This window comes from Galeopterus variegatus, unplaced genomic scaffold (genome assembly GCF_000696425.1).
Source record: "Galeopterus variegatus unplaced genomic scaffold, G_variegatus-3.0.2 Scaffold3669, whole genome shotgun sequence".
NCBI lineage: Eukaryota > Metazoa > Chordata > Mammalia > Dermoptera > Cynocephalidae > Galeopterus > Galeopterus variegatus.
This window is the reverse complement of record NW_007729780.1, coordinates 4057-22755: the sequence shown is the minus strand read 5'-3', so window position 1 is coordinate 22755 and position 18699 is coordinate 4057. Positions and strand designations below refer to the sequence as shown.

General features: G+C 55.7%; 1 protein-coding gene across 2 annotated transcripts; it reads right to left on the bottom strand.

Moving 5' to 3' along the window:
* Positions 1-1022: 1022 nt before the first annotated feature.
* Positions 1023-12993, bottom strand: TEAD3 (TEA domain family member 3). Of its 2 annotated transcripts, XM_008585682.1 has the most exons (11): positions 12916-12993; positions 10911-10975; positions 6102-6113; positions 5216-5353; positions 5062-5111; positions 4428-4489; positions 3656-3789; positions 3322-3495; positions 3032-3172; positions 2804-2956; positions 1023-2631 (listed from the first exon to the last, which is right to left on the bottom strand). In XM_008585682.1, exons 1-11 carry the CDS (start codon positions 12920-12922, stop codon positions 2518-2520), a joined length of 1050 nt encoding a protein of 349 aa, XP_008583904.1. In that variant the 5' UTR covers positions 12923-12993; the 3' UTR covers positions 1023-2517. The 2 variants fall into 2 exon arrangements, with proteins under 2 accessions (XP_008583904.1, XP_008583905.1); XM_008585683.1 differs by lacking the exons at positions 10911-10975; positions 12916-12993 and adding an exon at positions 7164-7767.
* Between the last annotated feature and the right edge of the window lie 5706 nt (positions 12994-18699).

The window sequence follows — 18699 nt, the reverse complement described above, 5'->3', positions numbered from 1 at the left end:
CCCCCCCCCCCCTCTTTTTTTACCTGTAAGTGGGGATTGCAACCCTCAGCACCGTGTGGTCTGCACCACGCTCACCCAGTGAGCGCACTGGCCATCCCTATATAGGATCCAAACCCGCGGCCTCAGCATTACCAGTGCCGCACTCTCCCGAGTGTAAGTGGGGATTGCAACCCTCAGCACCGTGTGGTCTGCACCACGCTCACCCAGTGAGCGCACCGGCCATCCCTATATAGGATCCAAACCCGCAGCCTCGGCATTACCAGTGCCGCACTCTCCCGAGCCAGCCACGGGGTCAGTCCTCATGTAACCTTTTTCTTAGAGTTTTATCTCATTCAGTATGCCACGGGGCAAATGCTCAGTCTCATCTCGTGATTAGTTAGTCCAGTTGATTCACCCATATTTAACTGCAGATGAAAAAGGCTGATGACTTCCTTGGGAAAATGGCCACTGAAGATCGGTCCCTGCTATGTGAGCAGGAGGTGGCTCAGAGGGCAGAGTGGGGCTTTCCCAGGCAGACTCAGGCAGGTTGGAATCTTGTTTTCCCCGCTCAGCAGCCATCACCTGGGAGAGCACTCACCCTCCTTGAGGCTCTTCATGTAAAACAGGGACAATGATAAATAGTAGCTGCGGGGCCTCTGTCTGTGAACACGGTGCTGGTTTAGCAGGGGGCCCTGGAGCTCCCATCTGAGTCGTGTGATCTTGGGCAGGTCACTTCATTTAGGTGAGCTCAGGGCAACACTGGGCACATTCAAGTGCTCAACTTGTGGCAGGAGAGGGTGGGAGAAATGTTAGGAGAAAGCAAAGCTTTCAAGGGGCTCATGAATCACCTATGTGGGTGCTTCAAGAAGTTTGTGGAAAAACAGGATTAAAAGATAATACAAATCTTTCCATGAACTTTTTGAAGTACTCTCATATTTTGAGTACGGTAGGGAAGGCTTGGGGCCTCCATCAGACACGGGGGCAAAGGTGTGACAAACAGGACCTAGGAGAGCATGCAATGAAGCTGTTCCAACCCAAAGGTCTGGCAGACAACCGGTCACAAAACTGACCCACAAATAACTTTAATTTTTGTTTTGTTTTTTTGAGCAGGAGCCAGGCCTTAAGGGCCCCTGCCCCAGCCCCGAGCCGCATTTATGATATAGCCTACCACAGCTGAATTTAAAAAATACACAAAAAAATATATATATAATATACATTATAAAACCTAGGTGGGGTTTGGAGGTGGCCTGAGCAGTATGCAAACTGTGAGGACCTTCAGGAAGCTCGGGCAGGGTAGGAGGTAAGGAAGGGAAAGGGGCACAGTACTTCATATGAAAGTCATAAATACCCAGAGGTGGCTGCTGGTCAGGCCAAGCCAGCTCTCAGGGGCCTAGGGGTTGAGAACTGGGTCTGGGGAGCTGCTGCTCCAGGGCAGGGAGGCTGAGGTGGGGAAGAACATAAGGGAGCTGTGCACACCAAGGGTTTAGCAACCCCTAGTCTGGGCAAGAGAAACCATCAAAGCCTTCTGCCGCCCCTTCTCTGCAGGACCCTGGTCTGCCCAGAGGCTAGGACTTCCTCTACCTGGCCCTCAGTCCAATCCGGTTCCTGAGCCTGGGTCTGCCCCTGCAGGGTGCTGCTGGGCTCAGGCTCCTGATCTGGGCCAGGGCAGCTTGGAGGTTACTGGGGCATGTGGCTGGCTTGTGGGCTGACAGAGGGTGCCCAACAGGTTCCTAGTAGCTGCTATACTTCCCTCTTCCTGCCTGGGCAGAAAAGCTGCTCCCCTGTGAGGGGAGACTCCTGGAGGAGGCACTCTGTCCAGGCCCCCGACCCAGCTGCCCCCAAGGAGGCTCTACTCCTCAGTCACAGTGCAGACCCTCTCCCTGCGCCCGTTCCAGGGAGGTAGTGTAAACCTGGGCTCTGGGAACAGGCAGCCCCGGAAGAGAACTCCAGCTCTGCCCACCCTTCCCGTGGGTCCCTCAACTTCTCAATCTCAGCACTTCGTCTGAAACACGCTTGTTTTGCAGGGTCTGAGGATGGCACAAGCCATGCCAGGGGTCTGGCACCAAGCCTGGCACACAGAAGGTGCAAAGAAGTGTTGACCCCTCTCTCTTCTATACCCAACCCCAACTCAACATCCTCCTTTCCTGGGGCCTCTGCACACCAACTCCCTTGTCCTCCATTCTACCATCACCTGCCCATTACTCTCCCCTGGGGGCCAGTGGCCACACATGCCACAGCCCAAAGGTGTCCTCCATCCCCACCTCTCTGAGGTCACTCGAGGCTGGGCATTGCTGAGTAATGGTGGGTCAGCACCCTGGGCAGGCTGGCCCTCCGCTGGGCCCTCCTCTCTTCTCCCACAATTAAAGCGCAGAACAGTGGCAGGGAGTATGTGTGCTGGGGGTAGGTGGGAGGCCTCCTGGGTCCTGGGCCTGAGGCCTGGCAGGTGGAAGAGTCCTCAATCCTGGACCCCCCGGGGGTGCCAGGCAGGTGTGTGGAAAAGATGCTTGTACTGCATCCTTGTTGGGGGGCAGAGGCACCCTAGTCTTTGACGAGTTTGTAGACATGGTGCTGGGCCCCATGCTCACTGGTGGAGACTTCGAAGACAAAAGCAATGACAAGCAGGGTCTCCTGGGAGTCCCGGCTCGTGACCACCTGGGGGGCAGGTAGGAAGATTCAGGAGGTCAGGAAGAACAGGGCCACAGGGGCAGGGGACTGAGCAGACTCTTCCTTCAGGGTCTCAGTCTCCTCTCAACAGAATGACTGGTCTGGTACCCCACTCTGGCCTTCCCAGGACCCCACCCCCCCACCCCTGCTGCCCCCACACCTGCAGGATGGTGAAGTTCTCCAGGACACTGTTCATCATGTACTTCTCGGGCAGGTGTTTCAGCTTGTGGATGAAGTTGATCATGTACTCGCACATGGGTGAGCGGTGAATGCGGTACACGAAGCGCCCGTTCTCCAGCCTGGCGTACTCGGTCTGTGGAAAGCCGCGAGAAAGAATCACTTGGCCTGCCTGCTCCCACCCCACCATGCCTCCCGGGACCCCACTCACCTCCACCTTCTCCACCACCTGCTTGCCAAAGGAGCACACCTTGGTGGAGACACTGATGGTCATGCTATCGGCAGAGCTGTACTGGGAGCTGACCCCATAGAAGGCTCCAGGGCCCTCCTGGATGGTGCTGTTGAGGTCGGCCTAGGGGTGGGGTGGGAATGAGGGGTGTCAGATGCTGACAGAGGCCAGAGGGAGAAAGAGCAGGGTCAGTGGTCAGGGCGGTGGGCCTGGGTGTTGTACATCTGAGTGGGGAAAGGGGCCCGGAGCAGAGAGGGAGCAGGATGGCTCACCCAGAACTTGACGAGGAAGAAGGCATTAGGGGGCCCCTTCTCATAGAGCTCCTTCAGCCCACCCTTCTTCTCGGGGAACTTGTCGTAGATCTGGCGCACATCAACCGCCTCCAGGGGTGGGTCTGAGAAGGCAGGGTTCGTCTGGCCGATGTGCACAAACAGGTGTTTGCTGTACTGTGGGGAGGGCCCAGACAGGGTCAGGAGAGCATTGGAGCACACAGGCCTGAATGGAGCTGCCCTGTGTCTTCCTGGACAGGCCTGACCCCCAGCCCCATATCCCCGAGCTGTGGCCCTAGATCATTCGGCCAGCCATCCCCCACTCCCACCACGTTACCGTGTCAGGGTCTCGCTGCACTTCCATGAAGGCTGAATACTCGAGGAGCCGCAGCCGGGAGGAGGCAATGGTGCGGTCCTGCCACACGGGCACAGAGGCAGCAGCTGGGGGGAGTGGGGCCAAAGGCTCGTAACCTGAGAGGGCAAGAGGAGCCTTATCTGCACAGGCACATGCACATGGTTGCACACAAAGCTGCCCCAGCTGCACAGAGCCTCTGTGCAAATTAGAAAATGGCACCCCATTTGGGTAGGAATGTGGCTTGGATTTTGACTCCTTGTACAGTGCAAACCTGAAAACCATACACGGTGGCCCTAACAGTACATATCGGGGACATTTCCTCTGTGTTACTATCAATGTGTGTTTAAACAGAGAACAGCGAAGTAAAAAGGGAAAAGAACAGTTATCCAGTATCAGTATACCCACCATCTAGAGAGAAAAAAAGACCTGTAAAGATGCTGGTGTATTTCCTCACTAGGAGTTTTCTATCCACAGAGATACATATAAATGTAATAACTTTGGTGGTGTGTACTTGTAGCTCTGTATTGGCTATAAGGTTTTGTGCTAGAGTTCTGAAAGCAGCATTGTACAAGGTAAAGGGATCATTCCTGGCCTGTACCAATCCCCTATAGATGTCACCCACCCCACCCTCCTAGGATGAACACACACACATACGCATGCATGTGCACACAATTGGGCCCCAGCTCTCCTAAGCAGAGGTGTAGAGGCCAAGGGACAGAGAGGTGGTGGCAGCAGCCTGGTGTGGGTAACTTACTGCTGAGCGTCGGTGGCAGGGGCGGCTGGATGGGGTAGGCTGGCTGTGCAAAGGGTTTGATACTGCAGGAAGGAGTACAGCCTGGTTAGAGGGTCTCCCCTTCCCCACCTGCCACCTGGCCCAGCCCCTCATCTAAGACCCCACAGGAAGCCACCCAGCCTTTCTGCGGAGGCCCGTAAACACATGCTGACATGCTAACTCACAAGCTTTTTGTTTTCTTCACATTTTATGTTTTATGAAACCCTGCTGCATCTCACAATTGATGTGCATGTTTAATGTAGCGTTGCAGCCTCACCCACCCCACCCCCACCCCGGAAAGCTGTTCATTAACTGAGGGTGTGTCTCGGAATTGAAGAAACCAAGTGTACTTGACTACCTGACTTGTTAACAGAGACTGACTCAGATGAACCACGTGAAAAATAAATGAGGGGATGGATGATGAGGGGATAAATGGGTTGATGAATGAACAAATACACGAATGAACAGACAGAGGCATCTGTTCTCTCATGGCTGCTCTCTGTCCTCCACTTTTGCATTAAAACTTTGCTCAGCTGTTGCTGGAACCCAGATGGGAGGGGACACCTAGCATGGTTGCCAGGAGAAAGACGAGGGTGTGGGAAGCCACAATACTCACTCCTGAGAGGGGCCAGGCTGCTGTCCCAGGAGAGGGGGGCTGCTCCAGAACTGCAGAGACAGGACAAGGGGCCCCTGAGTGTCCCTGAAACCCACTAAAGCCCATTCTTTAAGACATAACCCCACCCCAGCCCCACCTCCCAGAACCCTTGTACCCGTGAGGAAGTGGAGAAGACGGCCTGGGGCAGAGGGGAGGGTGGGCTGAACTTGTTCTGCAGGACACTGGCGGAGACAATCTGGGCAGAGGACATGGATGCCATGCTCTGGAGGGCTTTGTCTTTGGAGACCTGGTCCTGAGGAGGGAAGGGCCACGTGAGGCCTGGGCCAGGCCAGGGACTAGGAGGAGGGTTTGCCTCAGGGGCACCCTCCTAGGCCCTCCAGGGGTCTGGGTGTCTGGGTCTGAATTCCAGCCCCAGCTGTGCTGTGTAGTCTCAGGGGAGTCCCTACCCCTCTCTGGGCCTCAGTCTCATAAGTGTACATCACCCCTCTGACCACAATCCACAGTAAGAAATAATTTTATTCCATAACTCAGTATATATCAAAATATTTCCTTTTGCTGTGTGTCATACACTCTCATATTTCATATTCTATTTCATTAGTGGTTCTCAAAGTATAGTCCATGGACCAACAGCACCAGCATCACCTGTGAGCACATTAGAAATGTAAATTTTCAGGCCCCAGCCCACATCTACTGAATCAGAAACTCTGAGGGTGAGGCACAGAAATTTGTTTTAAAAAGCCCTCAGGGTCATCCTAATGCACAGTAAAGTTTTGGAACCACTGTATTTCTTTCTTTCTTTTTTTTTCCAGCAGCTGGCTGGTAAGGAGATCTGAACCCTTGACCTTGGCATCATCAGCACCATGCTCTACACCAAGTAAGCTAACCAGCCAGCCCCTGTATTTCATTTTTTTTAAAAAGTGCTACTTGCAAACCTATTAAACTGATTTCACATTCCATAATTTGAAAATCCTCTGCTAGTTGCTCTCTAAGACCCTTTCCCCTTATCCCCACATTCCCAGAGGAGGGGTAGTGTTACTTACCAGGTTCATGGCCTGTGAAGGAGAGAGGAGGATGGATTAGAAGAGACATGAACAAGGGCTATGTTTTTCTTTTCACCTATCTCCTCCCAGTGCCCACCTGGCTTTCAGCTCCTTTCCAGCCAAGCAGCCCAAGGAAGCTTAGAGGCAGCTGTGGACACCCCGCTCCCCCCACCAGGAGTGCTTGCAGCCAGGGGTGCCCTGGAGAGGACAGGATGAAGGAGCAACAAGCTGGTGCCCCTGGGTCTGTCTGAGTCCTCTGGAACTGCACTGCAGGCATGGGGGGCTGGGGGTGGGAGACCCAGTCTACTGGGCAGCTGTGGGCGGGGAGAAGGGCACATAGCCAACATGGGGCTCTGCCAAGGGCCCATGTCATGAACCCCAGACCCCCAGGCTCTGAGATCCTCAGCTGCAGAGCAGCCAGGACTGCAAGGAATTGTTATGGCCACCTCTACTGCCCTGCCAGCCAACATCCTCCTCCCTGCCCACCTCAGGTCCCCATGCAATTAGCAAGCAGCAGTTAGGAAGAAGTAGAAAAATGAAAATGGAGAAGAGGAAAGGTGGGCCTTAGTGGCCCCCAGACAGTCTCCCTCTCCCTCACTGTAGGGCTGGCTCTCCTCTTGGGCTCCATCTCGCTCTCCAGGGGCTGTAGCCCTATGTAGCCTGCCATGTCCTTTGGCATGAAACCTCCTTACAGCTTCTCAGTCCCCTCCCTGCCCCAGCTGGGGTCAGAGAGTAGCAACAGGCCTGGGCCCAGAAGGGTACTGGGCAGGACCAGGCCAAGTGGCAGGGGGCCCCATACCTTCAGCTTGGACTGAATCTCCCGAGATTTCCGCCTGGCTAGAACCTGCAAGTGGCTAGAAACCTGTAGAGAGAGAGAGAGAGAGAGAGATAGAGAAAGAACAGAAAGAGAAGGATAGGCAAGAACAGAGCTTCAGCCAGAAAAGAGGCACAGTGAGGCTGCAGGGTTGGCTAAGGCAGAGGCCTGAGCTGTGCAGATAGCGGTGGAGGCACTGTGGGTAAGGGGCCAGGGGGCTGGAGGCCCCAGTCAGGCCCCCAACGTACCTTGATGCCAACCTGGTACTCCCGCACCTTCTTCCGAGCTAGAACCTGTATGTGGCTGGACACCTAGGGGCCGCCCCGCGCCCCGCCAAAGAGGAAAACACAGACAGTGAGGAGGCATAGCCACAGGGTGGCCATGGGCAAGGAGCATCCCAGCCCTCATCTCTGGGATCCAATGTAACATGGGGGGAACTTTAGGCCCCTACAGGCAGACACCTCTTAGGACTGCTAATTTTGCTCTTTTGGGCCTTGTTTTGATCAAGAGCCTACAGTGGCTTCCAGGGCCACCATGTACAGTTGTGTAGGTTGTTCACTGCCCAAGAGTACCTGGCCCAGAGGACAACAGTAAGAGCTGAAATCCAGCCCAACTTTTGCTGGCCAAGCTCTGTGCCCTGGCACAAGGCTGTACCTAACCCAGAGGAAGGGTGTTTTTTTCCTGCTCAAAAAGGAGAGACTTTTCCTTACTGCTATCCTCATAAGAGACACCTTTTTGTAATTGGCACCACAGAGGCTAGCGATAGCCATAACGTTCCTGCTGGCCATTATATTGCATACCACGGTCACATCCTCTACCAAATATCTCCCTCTGTACCACTGCCTACGTCTTTCTATCAACCCCAATAACAACCCAGCCTATAAAACCAGACCTGGTCCTACTCCTGCTTTGCCCTGGCAGCTTCTTCCCCCCAACACACTTTCTTTCTCCTTGGGTTAATGTATGCAAGTATATACATGTACACAGTAGGTGCTCTTAATTGCATTTCTTCTCCAACAACCTCCTCCCTGAAGCCTCCATTGGCAAACCTGAGCTAATCACGGTCTTAATGTGTACTCCCTGGGCTTGTGCGCCGGCTTGCACAACAGGCCCTTGACATTGTCAAGGACCCGACGCTGAGCCTTAGAGAACCCATGGGCCACTGTCTCCCCCAAGTAACACCAGGAAATGCATGGATCCTCTGGACAGCTTCACACTTTGAGTATCAGCAATTGCTGTTGGCTTTCTTGGCAAGTTGTTTTTATCTCCACAGAAAAAGCTTCTTTTCCTTTCTAATCACAGCCTGAAAGTTACTATGTATGTGATGCCTGGCAGCCACTGTTGCTACTTGGTCAGGACCTACCTGGGAAGACCTCACTGCCCACAGGAACCAGACTCAGGTGCGACCAAATTACTGCATGCCATGACTGTAACTGACATTTACAGAACACAAGTACTAGGAGAGTACTTCAAAAATTCCACAGAAAAATAGACTTAAAAGATAATACAAACCTTTCTGTGTACTTTCCGAAGTACCCTTGTATTGTTCTCAGCCTGTCACACATACTGAGTTGTTTGATCCTTACAGCAACACTATGAAGTAGGTACTAATACTACTTCAAAAATTCCACAGAAAAATAGACTTAAAAGATAATACAAACCTTTCTGTGTACTTTCTGAAGTACCCTTGTATTGTTCTCAGCCTGTCACACATACTGAGTTGTTTGATCCTTACAGCAACACTATGAAGTAGGTACTAATACCATCCCTGACAGATAGATCCAAAGCACAGGTCTTCTTTTAAGGGGACAATAGATATAAAAACCCAGAGTTCTAAGAAAGAATATAGAGGGAGTCTCACTCCTGCAAAATGATTAAGATCAGCGGTTTTTAAATTCTGAGCTTGCCAACATCTGGTTTGGAAAACCTCATTGTCCAGGATGCCTATATAGGAACAGGTATAATGCTGGACCCAGAATTAAGAGCCTGCGGGTGTGCCCCAACCTCTGCCATCCACCCTGGGCCTCAGTTCAAAGTGACTGAGCTTCATGATCCCTCGGCCCCTTCCCGTTCTGACAGGTTCCTATGAACACATCCTTTGGGTGAAGTATGACTCGCTGAGAGAGTTGCCTTCTGAGCTCAGGACAACTTTCTCTTTATAATCATGACAGTAATAATAATAACAGCAGCAGCAGCAAATTCTTATACAGCACTTACTCTGTTCTAGGTGTCTTCACATACTAACTAATTTAATGGCAGAGGAACTGAGGCTGGGAGGAGAAACACGCAACCAGGTAGTAGTGCAGGTACTTGAACCCAGCGGTCTGACCTCTGAGTCCCTGTTCTTAAACATCGGGCACTATTCCTCCTGAAGCCCCAGGCTTGAAGGAACTGGGTCCTTGTCTACGCAATTCTCTACTATATCCCTGGTGCCTAGAACACAGTCGTAGCTCAATAATTTGTTAGATGAGTAAATGCTTTGCAACATGAGCTGGGCCCAGGGAGGATGGCTAACAGATGCTTGAACAAATGAGGGATTATTTCCACTCCTACTCTGGGAGCGGGGACTTGGAACCTTCCTTTGAGACAGGGGGATGGGACAGATCAGGCTTGTCATATGCATAAACAGGTATCTGGGGAGGTAGGTGTGTGGTCCCAATCCCACACAAACAGCGAGGTCAGGAGGGCTGAGGGTCAGAGTTGGCCTCCACACAACCAGGTACCTGCCTCCAGCGTGGCCTCTCTCCCAGGCACCCCAAATGCAACTTACCCCAACCTCCTCCCCTTCAGGTTTCCTGTCACACTGCCTCCTTCCCTGGACAGGAAGCCACCAATTCTCTCTTAACTCGTCATTTTTCTCCACTCTCCTCACCGCTACTCTGGCCTAGGCACCTGCATTGCTAATCCAGGTCTCCGCACTCACCTCCTGGCTGGTCTCCCTGTCTCTGCCTGGGCCTCTCTAATCCATTACCCTGGCTGCTCAGGGCCAACGTTCCTCCACAGCTGCCACCCACTGCCACCACCTGCTCTAGACCCCTCTAGGGCCCCCTGCTGCCCCTGGGTGAAGCTGCCCCACACCTCCAGCTGAACCGCTGGCCTCTCTCCACTCTTCCCACTCGCCCTCCACTGCACGGACGGTTCTTTCCTGCCGGTGGGTTGAATCCCCTAGACCCCTCTAGGGCCCCCTGCTGCCCCTGGGTGAAGCTGCCCCACACCTCCAGCTGAACTGCTGGCCTCTCTCCACTCTTCCCACTCGCCCTCCACTGCACGGACGGTTCTTTCCTGCCGGTGGGTTGAATCCCGGATCCACCACCTACCAGCCCAGTGACCTTGAGGAAGTTACTTAACTTCCCCATACTTCAGTTTCCTCATCTGTAAAATGGAGGTAATTACTGTACCTACCTTATAAAGTTGTTGAGAGCATTAAATAAATTAGTATAAAGTAAGATCTATATAGGTTCATGATGATTATTATTTTTATATCCAACTTCCTCAGCCTGAAAGGGAGGCTTCTTTCCCTTTTCTCTGCCTAACTCCCATTCCTTCTTAAAAATGCATCCCGAGTGTCACCTCTTCCAGGTAGGCTTCCGGGTCCTCTCTCCTCCCTCCCCCTGCATGGCTGAGGTTAGATGCTTGTCCTACAGTGCTCCGCACACACCCCTGTCCCAGCCATGCCACCTGCACCACTATGTCCGTCTAACAATCTGTCTCACTGACGGTTAGTGGGCCACTCAGGCAGGATGGCAGGTGGTCAGAGAGGACAGTGGTGCCATCCCTCCAAGAGAAGTGGGAAGATGGAATGGAGCTGCTAGGGAGAGCGTGTGAAGTTGCCCAGGGGAAGGAGGCTGGGTGCTATGAAGAGGTGGCGGGCTGGGCAAGGGCAGCTCCAAAAGGTGGGAAGGACAGACAGGCTGCGGACGGTGGGGACGAGGGCTGAATGGGGCAGCTAAGAGAGGGTGTGGGCATAGGGGCCACAGCGTAGATCATTTCTCTACCTGTTTTCTTGTCCGAGTCTTCCCTGTCCTCAGTTTAATGTAGCGTGCGATCAACTCATTGCGACCTAGATTGGGGTGAGAGAAAAAATGAGGAGTGGGCAAACAGTGGAGCTGGAGGCCAGAGACCCCCTGCCCCCAGGGAAACCACACCAGGACCCTCCCCCAAACACTGCTCTTCTGCTCCCTCCCACTCTCTTCACTCCAGGACCCCCCAGGCTGCACAAGCAAGACAGGCAAAGGTGGCCAGGGGGTCCCAGGTGCTCCCCCTACCACCTCCAGGACCTAGGGGGACTGCTCATTAGGGGATGGCGTGGAGGGGGAGTGTTGCAGAGCAGGAGGAAGGAGAGGCGGAACGCCAGGTGGTGAACAGGCTCTCTGCAGACAGACAGGGGCAGGTGTGGCACAGGTCAGCAGGACAGCGGGCCTGTTCCGGCACGGTGCCCCTGTCACTCCCAGCCCCCAGTAGTGTTCCTGTGTCACAGATCCAAAGCTCTGAGTGTGTGTACCTGCATGCGGGTGTTTGCCCATGTGTGTGACTGAGCCCTGCCCCAGGTGGTAGGCATCTCAACACATGTCCCCATGCATGTCTGAAAGAGTCCTGTCCTGGTTCTGTCCTCACCATGGAGCAAGACCCTGGACAAGTCCCTTTCCTTCTCTGGTGATGGAAGCCAGGAAGGACTGGAAGGAAGGAGGGACCAGACTGCCTCCAACATGCCTTCTACACTGAGAGACTGTGTCAAGATGTGTCACTGAGCATGTTCTTGTGCCTGTCATCCCCAAGTCACTGGTTACCACTGTCTTTCTTATCCCATGAGAACCCAGCTGCCTATCCAACTTGGGGTGAGGGGTGCGGGTCTCTGCTCAGCACCTTGAACCCTCTGAGGGCCCAGAGGTTGGCCAATGACTGGGGACTTGGCCCTGCAAGGGGGTTACTTGGGACACATGGCTGATCGTATGTCAGCTTCCTCAGGGTGTAGACCTCTACCCCCCAAACCCAGGCCCTCTGCCCCCCAACCCCATGTCCTCCCCAGAATGGCCACATTCTCCAAATTCCTTTCCCATGACAGAACCAGCCCCACTGCTCCTCCCTTCCGCTGGCCCCTCTCCACCCTACTCCCTCCGCCCTGTCTAAAAATACCCTGTGGGGCTGCCCCAGCCATCTGGGAGGTAGTGCGGGCAGGGGCCCCTGCCCTATGGAGGGCCCTGGAACATCTGCCTGCCCCAAGAGGAGGGTTCTGGTGCTAAGGGTGGGCATGGCAACAAAGGGGTGGGCCTGAGGGTCACAGGGTGGCCTACCACTTCCTGCATCCACCACAGTCCTGGGCGCTGGGAGGGGAAAGGCCAAGGCCCTGCCTCACTCAACCATAGGCTGCTAGGGAGGCTTGGGAACCACTGGCAAGAAACCAGGTCCAGAAGGGGAGAGTTACCCTAAAAATGCAGCTCTGGGAGAGCCTTCTTGGGGCTGGACAAGAGGGGGACACTCCATTCTAGAGGTGGGCAAAATGGCAGGGAGAGGGGCCAGGAAAACAGTGGAGACTGAAGGTGATGGGAATGGACAAGGCCCTGCGTGCCCGCAGCTCTCTTCCCCCATATACTGGAGAGAACTGTGCTGCGACCCTCCCCCCAGGCCTCATCATCTCAGGCTCCCAGGGGAGGGACCCTCTCCAGGCTTTGCCTGGAGCAGACTGGACTGACCCAGTTTCCTGGGCCCACCAAGTCACCCCGAAACCTCCAGGCCAGTAGAAGGGAGGGAAGGAGGAACAGGCGGGGGTGTGAGGTGTGGGCTGTGCTCGCTTGTAGCTCGTAGCGGGGGCAAGCCTGGCTTGTTTGTGAGGAGGCAGCACTAGAGGAGGATCCAGACACACAGGCCAGCGCGCCCAGACTCGCCCGCTGGCCGTGGCAGCGGCGGCCTCAGCACTTCACCAAACCGGTTGGGTGAGGGGGTAGAGAGCAGGAGGAGGGACGGGGCATCCGGGCCAGTGTCCCTGCGCCTCCCCACACGCACCGTACATCTTGCCCTCGTCTGACAGGATGATCTTGCGCCGGCCGCAGGGTGGGTAGATGGCCAGGGCCTCCTGGAAGCTCTGCTCGATGTCCGGGCTCCACACGCCCTCCGCATCGTTGTCCAGCCCCTTGTCCAGGCTCTCGGGCCCATCCTCCCGGGCCTCCCCGGGGCTGCTGCTGGTGTTCCAGCTGTTGGACGCTATTGTGCTGGTTGCTCTGGGCTCTGGGCCTGAGCCCACTGGGCAGCCTGAGCCTGGGGACAGACGCAGAGGAGTTAGGGCCGGGGCCCTCCTTGACCACAGCAATCATCTCCCCCAACCACCACTACTGGCTCTGGACCTCTGCCCCCATCTCCACCCCAAGAACAGGTGCTACAGGGTGAGATGGAGGTAACCAGAGGTTATACTTATTCAGAGCTGTGTGACCTTGGATGAGCTACTCCACCTCTCTGAGCCTCAGTCCTGTAAACCAAGGGAAGGGTCTCCTTGAGGTTGTGAGAGTTACAATTTAAATGAGATCATGATGAAGTACCAACCACAATGCTTGGCTCATAACACTCAATAAATAGTGCTGGTGGTGATCAGTACATTAACAACAATTATGCCTTAAACCTACAAAGCACTTTTGTGGGGACAAAGCCTTTCATATGCATCCAATCCTTACAAAACTAAAGCAAGGAAGGCAAGGAGTGATGCCCATTGTTCCGACAAGGAAAACTGAGGCTCACAAGGTTACACAGCTGCCAAAAGCATCATGATGCGCAAAGAGGAGGAACAGAGGGGCAGGGCCAAGTGCTTCTGTGGCTCTCAGAAGGGCTCTCTGGCTCTCCCTCTGTCAGCTCCTCCTCCCTGTTGACCGTCAAGCAGGGACCCTCACCCTCATTCTCACCAGCACCAATGCAACCCTGCTGAGGACCCCTTGTGAGATGAGGAGGGTCCCTGACCCAGGAAGGGCACGACTTCACCTTCCCCAAATAGATAACTAGGGAGAACCCTGCCAAGGAACTTAAACGCAGGAAAGGAACTGCCGCAGAAACTGTGAGGGAGCAACGCTGGCTATCCAGGGAGCAGCTGGAAGGTGCCTGGCCAACAGCCTTGCTCAACCCCACTTGTTCCTCCATCCCACTTCCTGTTCCCGCACCTCCTGGCCCCATAGCAGCCCATAAACCACCCACACACCTGCCCCTGTCCTGGCCCACATTGCGGATGGGCCAGGGCTCTGTAAACTGTGAGTTAGTTCCCTGCACTTGCCCGGCTGGGTTATTAATTTAGACCACACCCAGCTGTCCCCCCAACACACAGAGCCCAAGGCTCACCCCAAACCCCATTCTACCCAAGACCCTGCATGCCCAATGTATATCAGGGTCCTGGGAGACTTAGAGCTGTGATGGCTAGATCCTGGCACTTCGCTCTGGGCAGCAGGGAAAGTGGGGGTCAGAGTGGAAAGGTGGGGGACCCAGCAGAAGCCAGCGAGGGGAACATGAATTCCAGGTCCTCTGAATGGGTGGAGGTGGGCTTCTCCCTGCAGAGCCACCTGTTTGCTTGGGGAGGTTTGAGGGGGTTGCTAGTGAAATAGGGTGGGAATGGCCTAGGAGGTCTGAATGTCAGATAGATATCAAGTTTAAACTTAGTATTACTGCTAATAAAGGCATCAGCCATATGCCATGCATTGCTCTGGGGTTTTATACACATTGACTCATTTAATCCTCATAATAACCCTATGGGACAAATACTATTATTAGTCTTACTTTATAGATGAAGAATCCAAGGAACAGAGGGGTTAAACCACTTGCCCCCAAACACACAGCAAATGTGTGCTAGAACTGGGTACGGAACCCAGGTGATCTGACTCAGTGGGGCAAGGGGAAGAAGCTGAGAAACCCACCACCTGGATGGACAGGAGGCCCAGCTGTCACAGCAACTGTCTAATGGGGCCCAGTCGAAGGGATCCCCCTCAGCCGAAGAGGCTGGAACAACTTCGAGGACCCCCACACTGTTGTATAGCCCTTTCTGTGAGGCTTCCAAGACCACCAGAAACATATTTCCCATGGCCAGCGGGCAGTCAGGGAGAGAGGAAGCTGTGTCCCTGACTCATCAGAAGGGCCAGACTCCCCCTTCCCCAGCCTGTCCCTCATCCCAGGAAACTGTATCTATATCCCCAGCCCCCTCAACCCCTGAGGCAGAATTCTTGGAATAGAAATGTAAGGGGAGCAGGAGGGTGTGCCAGCTAGTGTAGGGGGGTACTCTGGGGACCCAGCAACTCCCACGTTGAAGTAGTTGGGATGCAGGGCCTCCCCCAAGGTAACAATCTGACACTGCCATGGGCTGTCAGAGGGGAGGAAGAGGGGCTACAATGAGCTAGGACCCCTCCCAATGGAGTCCTCCATCCATTTCTCCCCAGATTCTCTCCCAAGGCCTCCCTGAGAACAGCAGAGGCCCAGTGCACGGGGGTGGGGGGGGCCCTGGCAGCCCCAGACTTTTAAAGCAACTTTCCTGCCTCCCCAATGTCTGCCCGCCTCCCCTCATCCAGGCTGTGGCCCCCCCTTCTGGGGTGATGTCAGCCCCGCCCCGCCCCCCGCGGGAGCACTGTGGCCAAATATGGCGAACACAGCCGCGCACTTGGGAGCTGGGACAGACTGGGGGGGCGGGGCGGGCGGCCCCTGGCTGGGACCGCTGGCAGCTGGTGGGGGGAGGGGAGCTGAGGGGGCAGCCCAAAGGACAAGTCAAGGAGAGAATCAGGACCACCATCCCTTCTGCTGGCTTCTAGGTACATGCAAGACTCGCTTTCCAGGAACACTCCTGGGGGCAGAGGTGCCAACACAGGGGCCCGCAGGTGGCACCCCTGCAACACACAGCCATGCACAGGAGCACACGTGTGCAGGTATGCTGTGTGGCTTCTTTGCCCAACAACCAAACAAGAAGATTTGTACCCCCAACCTGAGGCACACACTTGGGCAATGGCAGGCAGGCGGCTGCCCCAGGCTAGGGGCCAAACTGGGGTCTCAGTCTGCCAGTGTCACTCAGGAGGGTAGGAGGGAGTCAGTGTGAGGAGTGAACACTGGCTGTTCTGATCTCCCAGAGTTACTGCTTCAGGGTGAGCACAGAGACCAGCACGCACTGACCCCCTAGATCCCAAACTACTGGGACCCAGCGCTGGTGAGAGAGGAGGCTCCAGGCTCCTGGGCTCCCTTGACAGATGCGGGCTAGACTGAGGCAAAGGCGGGACTCAGGCTTTGAGGAGGGGTGAGAAATCTAGAAGGGGCTGACTGGGGACATGGGGTAGCCCCCCGGGGTGGCAGCCCCAGCCCAGGCAGGGTCTCCTCTCCCCCTGTACAGAGAGGGCCTGTTGAGGCTCGCCCAGGTGTGTAGAGCCTCTGCCTTGCTGGGCTGTGCCACCAAGAGGGGTAGGAGGGGGAGAGAGACCCAAGTGAGGGCAGGGGAGTGGAGACAGAGGCAGGCTGGAGCCTGAGACAGCGGGGGTGGGGGTGGGGGAGAGCCTGGGGAGGAGTAAAGAGCGGGGAGACAGACCCAGAGAAACAGACAAGAAAACACACGAGAGACAGGATAGTCTCAGAGAGCAAGAGACAAAAAGACCAACCCAGCGGGAGTCAGACAAGAGAGCTAGAGAGGGAGCCAGGGAGAGAGACCCAGAGGAGAGGTGCAGAGAGACAGAACAGGAGTGCTGGAGAGAGCCAGGGCTGCGGACAGACAGACAGACCTGGGGGTGGGGAGGAGGACATGGAGAAAGGGGGGTGGAGGGAGCGGAGGAGAATAGAAAGATTGATGACAACCAAGGAAGACTCAAAAAGGCAGAGACAAAGGTGGAGATCCAGAGAGACGGAGACACAGAACTGAGTGGGGTACAGGGTCAAAGAGCAGGGAGAGGCCAGTAAACTCAGGTATGATAGGCAGTGGGGGAGGGGCAAGCTAGGAGGGGACCAGGAGAAAGAGAAAGACAGGGACAAGGACAGAGACCCAGAGGACAGGCAGACCCAGAGGAAGGGAGTGACAAGGGAGACCATTGCTGGGGGCTGGGGTCAGCCACACGAGGCCATGTCCAGGATATCCCCACCCCTGTCCTAGGGGCTCCACCCTCCCCTTCCTCATAGACAACCTCCCATTGCACCCTGCAGAGGGGCCCTGTTTTTCCTTGTCCCACCTGCAAACTCACCACCAAGGCTGCAGTCCTTGTGGTGGGCTCACTCAGACTTCACCTTCGGCTTGACCAGCCACCTCCGCTTCCCCTCTCCCAGGGCCCTCAGCCTTCCAGGGTCAGAAGGTGCCTCTGGGTGGTGGAATGGACAGGGCTAGGAGGCTGGGTGAGCAGGTTTTGGGGCCCTGGGGGATAAGGGGCACCTTGCTGCCCACTCCCCACCCTGGGGCCAGACCTGCTGGGAGAACTGGCTAGACAGCTCCAGGGATGGAGGCAAGAGCTGCTTCTGCAGAGGCCCTGGACCCCCACCCCATAGGCCTGCAGCCTTTAGACCACGCAGCCCTATAGCTCCCTTTCAAGGGGGAGGGAAGGACAGGCCTAAAGTGTGGGCTCCCCCAGAACCACTGTCCTGGTGGGGGGCACAGGCAAAATAAGTCGGGGCAGGTGGGCACCCCCTCTTCCCCCTCCCCCTGACCAGCCTCACGGGGAGGACAGCCAGGGAGAGAGACCCAGAGGAGAGGTGCAGAGAGACAGAACAGGAGTGCTGGAGAGAGCCAGGGCTGCGGACAGACAGACAGACCTGGGGGTGGGGAGGAGGACATGGAGAAAGGGGGGTGGAGGGAGCGGAGGAGAATAGAAAGATTGATGACAACCAAGGAAGACTCAAAAAGGCAGAGACAAAGGTGGAGATCCAGAGAGACGGAGACACAGAACTGAGTGGGGTACAGGGTCAAAGAGCAGGGAGAGGCCAGTAAACTCAGGTATGATAGGCAGTGGGGGAGGGGCAAGCTAGGAGGGGACCAGGAGAAAGAGAAAGACAGGGACAAGGACAGAGACCCAGAGGACAGGCAGACCCAGAGGAAGGGAGTGACAAGGGAGACCATTGCTGGGGGCTGGGGTCAGCCACACGAGGCCATGTCCAGGATATCCCCACCCCTGTCCTAGGGGCTCCACCCTCCCCTTCCTCAGAGACAACCTCCCATTGCACCCTGCAGAGGGGCCCTGTTTTTCCTTGTCCCACCTGCAAACTCACCACCAAGGCTGCAGTCCTTGTGGTGGGCTCACTCAGACTTCACCTTCGGCTTGACCAGCCACCTCCGCTTCCCCTCTCCCAGGGCCCTCAGCCTTCCAGGGTCAGAAGGCGCCTCTGGGTGGTGGAATGGCCAGGGCTAGGAGGCTGGGTGAGCAGGTTTTGGGGCCCTGGGGGATAAGGGGCACCTTGCTGCCCACTCCCCACCCTGGGGCCAGACCTGCTGGGAGAACTGGCTAGACAGCTCCAGGGATGGAGGCAAGAGCTGCTTCTGCAGAGGCCCTGGACCCCCACCCCATAGGCCTGCAGCCTTTAGACCACGCAGCCCTATAGCTCCCTTTCAAGGGGGAGGGAAGGACAGGCCTAAAGTGTGGGCTCCCCCAGAACCACTGTCCTGGTGGGGGGCACAGGCAAAATAAGTCGGGGCAGGTGGGCGCCCCCTCTTCCCCCTCCCCCTGACCAGCCTCACGGGGAGGACAAACTGAGCAGTGACCACAGCTGTCCACCCTTGCAGGGACCCCAGCCCCCAGAGCGCCTCATTTGAGAACATCGCTCCAAGTGTGGGAAGATGAGTGAGATCAGCAGCTTCTGAGTCCCCTGCTC

Bases quoted from the DNA above. Each gene is read 5' to 3' on its own strand.
- TEAD3 (XM_008585682.1), bottom strand. The intron at 4,490-5,061 runs GTGAGTATTGTG...TCCTTCCTGCAG, and splicing joins CAGCCTGGCCCCTCTCAGGA to TATCAAACCCTTTGCACAGC. The intron at 2,632-2,803 runs GTGTGGGGGCAG...CCTGCCCCCCAG, and splicing joins AGAACTTCACCATCCTGCAG to GTGGTCACGAGCCGGGACTC.